Raw genomic sequence first — 4,560 nt, forward strand, 5'->3', positions numbered from 1 at the left:
ATGCAGTCAGGACCCATCGCACCCACACCTCATACAAGGAGTTGTTTTAGCATCCCCTGCGCTCATTTCTCTGGCAAATCCCACCGGATCAGGACCAAGCTAGCGGGGAGCGAGTCCCTGCATACAAAGAGGAGGAGCCGCCCACCCCCACCCACATTTTGGCTGTTTCTTTGCCGCCTTGTAGGGCCTCGTTTCTTTATGCATCTCTCAGCATGCGAGACGTTCCCCTCGGGGAAAAGGAAATTAATTTTTATCTCTTTGAATTCAGCTCGCTTAGTGGCGGTTGTGGAGGGATGCCATTCCCCAGGCCCCCTCCTCTCCCCCCCGCTGCGGTCCAGGCGTGGGGACCTGGCTGCCTCAGGGACCACGGGGACGACAATTCCCCTAAATCTTTGAAATTCAGATCAGAACCAGACGCATCACCGACATCTTCCCAGGAGGAGAAAGAAGCAAGCGTGACACTGTCTGGAATCCTCTGTGCCTCAGTTTCCCCACAGTGATTCCAGTCCCCGCGGATCTCCCACACGCAGCAGCACATCACTTCGAAACGACAACTCACATCTCTCCCAGCCCTTCCCATCCCAAATTTCTTCCCAGTCCCGATGCTTTTGTTCACTTTCCTTAGTTCACCCCTCTCCCTGTGCACATGGATGCGGGTCTCTGAACGCGGCAGCCACCAGATGCAGTTTCACTCCTGCCTTTATTTGCTCTTCAGTGCCGGATTTTTCCCCCTCCCAAAGCCCCCAGCGCCTCTGCCGCCGGCTCTTAATTCCCCTGCCATTTCCAGGCTGACCTCAAAGAGACCCCAGCAGCTTTCGGGCTATTTCCCGTCACCTTTCGTTAGCCGGCGTGCCGCAAAGGAAGGCCACCAAATTAGTCACCCGCCTCTGCCGGAGCAGCTGCTCGGCGTCAGGCCAAAGGTCTGCCCGGCACCAGGCTGCTTCTTCCTCCCTTCCCCGCGCCTGCACCCGGGGACGAGGGACCTTTCCCGGATGAAACAACTTATTTTCCCCTTCCCTTGCCTGATCCCTTTTAACTAGCGAACGGAACGCGGAGGCAGCACCATCGGGCTGCCCGGAGGAGATACTTTTCCTCCCTTTGTGCTTCGTTTTGCTTTTCTCTGAGCCTCTCTGTTTACCAGGCTAATAAAGCCGGCTCTGTGCTGCCGGCTCTGGGCTGGACCTTTTCCCCGGAGCCCAGCCCAGCCCAAACATGCAAAGCTCGTCTGGAAACCTCCTGCCAGCTTTGCCCGCTCAAAGTCACCTTGCCCCATACCTTCAGCTCCACGCTCCGGGCTCGCTCGGCAATCATTAATCGGCTTCTCCGCGTTCCCGGCATGGAAAAATGCCCCAGAAAATAACCCTGCCCTGGCAGTCCGACATGCAGCTGGCCGGCAAGCTGGTCCTCTCCGCCGCCGCTCTGCTCTTCCTGACTTTGGCATACAGGTTTTATAAGTCCCGCTCGCTTGCCAGGGGCAAAATCCCGCCGGCCGACGCGGGAGGAGGGCAGAGGGAAAACGCTGCCCAGGATGGGGACGGGGATGGTGCGGCGGGTCTGCGACGGAGGAGGGTGTGCGGTGAGGAGGCTGGGAGCGATGGTGGGGACGCACAAGCAAGCGGTCAAGCGAGCGTCCCTGGGACACGGCGCACGCCGCCCCGGGGGGACCGAAGTCTGCCAAGGGGTGAGGAGGAGGAAGGAGAGGAGATGGCTTCTGAACTAGGGCTGGCTTGCAGGAGAGTGGGGATGGCCAGGAGGGGAAGTGAGCTGGGAAGCGAGCTGGGAAGCGAGCTGGGAAGCAAGCTAGGAATCAAGCTGGGAAGTGAGCCAGGAAGTAAGCTGGGAAGTAAGTTGGGAAGCGAGCCAGGAATCGAGCTGGGAAGTGATTCAGGAAGCAAGCCAGGAAGCAAGTCAGGAAGCAAGCTAGGAAGCGAGCCGGGAAGCAAGCCAGGAATTGAGCTGGGAAGTGAGCTGGGAAGCAAGCTAGGAATCAAGCTGGGAAGTGAGCCAGGAAGTAAGCTGGGAAGTAAGTTGGGAAGCGAGCCAGGAATCGAGCTGGGAAGTGATTCGGGAAGCGAGCCAGGAAGCAAGTCAGGAAGCAAGCTAGGAAGCGAGCCGGGAAGCGAGCCGGGAATTGAGCTGGGAAGTGAGCTGGGAAGCAAGCTAGGAATCAAGCTGGGAAGCGAGCCAGGAAGTAAGCTGGGAAGTAAGTTGGGAAGCGAGCCAGGAATCGAGCCGGGAAGTGATTCGGGAAGCGAGCCAGGAAGCAAGTCAGGAAGCAAGCTAGGAAGCGAGCCGGGAAGCGAGCCGGGAAGAAAGCAGACAAGCAAGCCAGGAAGTGAGCCAGGAAATGAGCTGGGAAGTGAGCTGGGAAGCGAGCTGGGAAGCGAGCTGGCAAGCAAGCCAAGAAGTGAGCCAGGAAGCAAGCCGGGAAGTGAGCTGGCAAGTGAGCCAGGAAGCGAGCTGGGAAGTAATCCAGGAAGCGAGCCAGGAAGCAAGATGAGCTCTTATGGTCCTGGGGACACGGCCGAAACACTGAGCAGCTGTGGGGAGGAGAGCACGCTTGCCCCAAGGACTGGGCTTTCCCCTGGGATTGCTGATGCCCAGATGGCAGGTGACGGACGTGCCCAAAGCACGGAGCAGGATTTGGCCAGCGGAGGCATGAGCCGGGAGGCCGAGGGGCGTGGGGGGACGATCCAGACCCTCAGTGTCACCTCGGACCTGGGGCTAACGATGACAGCGAGCCACGCAGGGTCGGATGCATCCTACTCTTTCTCCTCAGTCGCAAAGATCCAGGTGGAGGAGAACTACATCACCGAGCGGCGGGCGAAGGACGGGGCTGGGCAGCCAGTCCCCAGCCTCAAAGGCAAAGTCTATGACTACTACGTCCAGTCCATCTCCCAGTTGGTGTCAAAGAAGAGGTCTCTCCCCTACATCCCTCTGGGAACATCCTGGCGCCGCGGCTCGGAGCGGGTCAATGAAGAGCTGCAGAGATTTGCGACCCAAGAGCCGGATCCGTCTTCGGCAACACAGGATCCCACCACCTCCTCCATAGTTCCACCACCTACAGGGAGCTTGGAGATCTCCCCTGAGCCACCATCCCCTGGCCGCAAGGAGAGCATCCTCCAGATCGCTGACAGCCCCCACCTCCAGCTGCCCATGGAGGGTTTTGGGGTCACAGCCGGCACACCACCTGCAAGCCCCCGGCCAGGGCTGGTGGCCAGTGCTGACCTCTTCCAAATCCCACCACCCACCCACCTGGACCTGGGGAACTGCTATGAGGTCCTCTGCACAGCCAAGGCACAGAAGCTTGGCCACCTCCAGGAGGCTGCCTACAAGGTGATGAGCGACAACTACCTCCAGGTGCTGAGGACACCCTCCATCTACGGCCGCCTCAACGCCGGCGAGCGGGAGCTCATCCTGCGGCGGAGGATGAAGGGGAAGATGTACGTGGCCGTGGCAGATGTCAACGTGCAGGAGCCCGGCCTCCGCACCAGCCGCCTCTGCTACTACGATGACAGAGGGGACTGCTGGCATCACCTCTGCCACGTGCCGCCGGAGGTGGTCTCCCGGGGGTGCGCCATGTGCAGCATGTTCAACTACCTCTTCGTGGTGGCCGGCTGCGAGGGCACGGGCCGGATGCAGAGATCCTCCAACCGTGTCTTCTGCTATGACCCCCTGACCAACATCTGGAGGGAAATCTGTCCCCTGAACCAGGCACGGCCACACTGCAAGCTCGTGGCCTTGGACGGCCACCTCTACGCCATTGGCGGCGAGTGCCTCTACACAGTGGAACGCTATGACCCCCGGCAGGACCGCTGGACCTTCACCGCACCCTTGCCCCACGACACCTTCGCTGTGGCTCACACGGCCACAGTGTGCGATGGGGAGATCTACGTGACGGGGGGCACCTTGCGCTATGTTCTGCTGCGTTACGCCGCCCACTCGGACAGCTGGAGGGTCAGCCCGCTCGTCAGCGGCAAGGACAGGACAGCCGAGATGGTGAGCACCAACGGCTTCATCTACCGCTTCGACCTCCACCGCAGCACGGGCATCGGCGTCTACCGCTGCGGAGCCAAGGCCAAGCTATGGTACGAGTGTGCCACCTACGCCATGCCCGACCCATCCGGCTTCCAGTGCGCCGTGGTGGGCAGCCTGGTCCACTGTGTCGGCCGGCACTTCCACATACGCTTCTTGGCCGACCACATCTCACCGCACTTTGGGACCAAGGAGCTGCAGCCCTTCCCATCACCCCACGGCAGCCTCCTCCCGGCCGTCCTGGTGCTGCCAGAGGGAGGGACGGCACAAACGCAGGTTTGAGGGATTCATGCTGGGGTCTCATGCAACAGCGGTGGCGGCTCAGATGTGACATGATGGTGAAAGCTGGTAGAAGAAGCCACCAGCCCACACTGGACCACGTAGCATGGGACCGACACTACCAGGGCAACGTTACCCATGCCTACCATCAAGCAGGCATCACACCAGTCCCCGTAAGTAAGGAAGGAGACAAATTGCCCTTGGATACTGCCAGTAAACCCAGCCTTGAAGACACAAGGAAGAGCA

General features: G+C 60.3%; 1 protein-coding gene across 1 annotated transcript; it reads left to right on the plus strand.

Annotated features, from left to right (window-relative positions):
• Positions 1-1,344: 1,344 nt before the first annotated feature.
• Positions 1,345-4,317, plus strand: KLHDC7A (kelch domain containing 7A). Its single transcript, XM_075520839.1, has 2 exons — positions 1,345-1,843; positions 1,901-4,317. The coding sequence occupies exons 1-2, from the start codon at positions 1,345-1,347 to the stop codon at positions 4,315-4,317; spliced, it is 2,916 nt and encodes a 971-aa protein (XP_075376954.1).
• Positions 4,318-4,560: the final 243 nt, after the last annotated feature.

This window comes from Mycteria americana, chromosome 18 (genome assembly GCF_035582795.1).
Source record: "Mycteria americana isolate JAX WOST 10 ecotype Jacksonville Zoo and Gardens chromosome 18, USCA_MyAme_1.0, whole genome shotgun sequence".
Lineage (NCBI taxonomy): Eukaryota > Metazoa > Chordata > Aves > Ciconiiformes > Ciconiidae > Mycteria > Mycteria americana.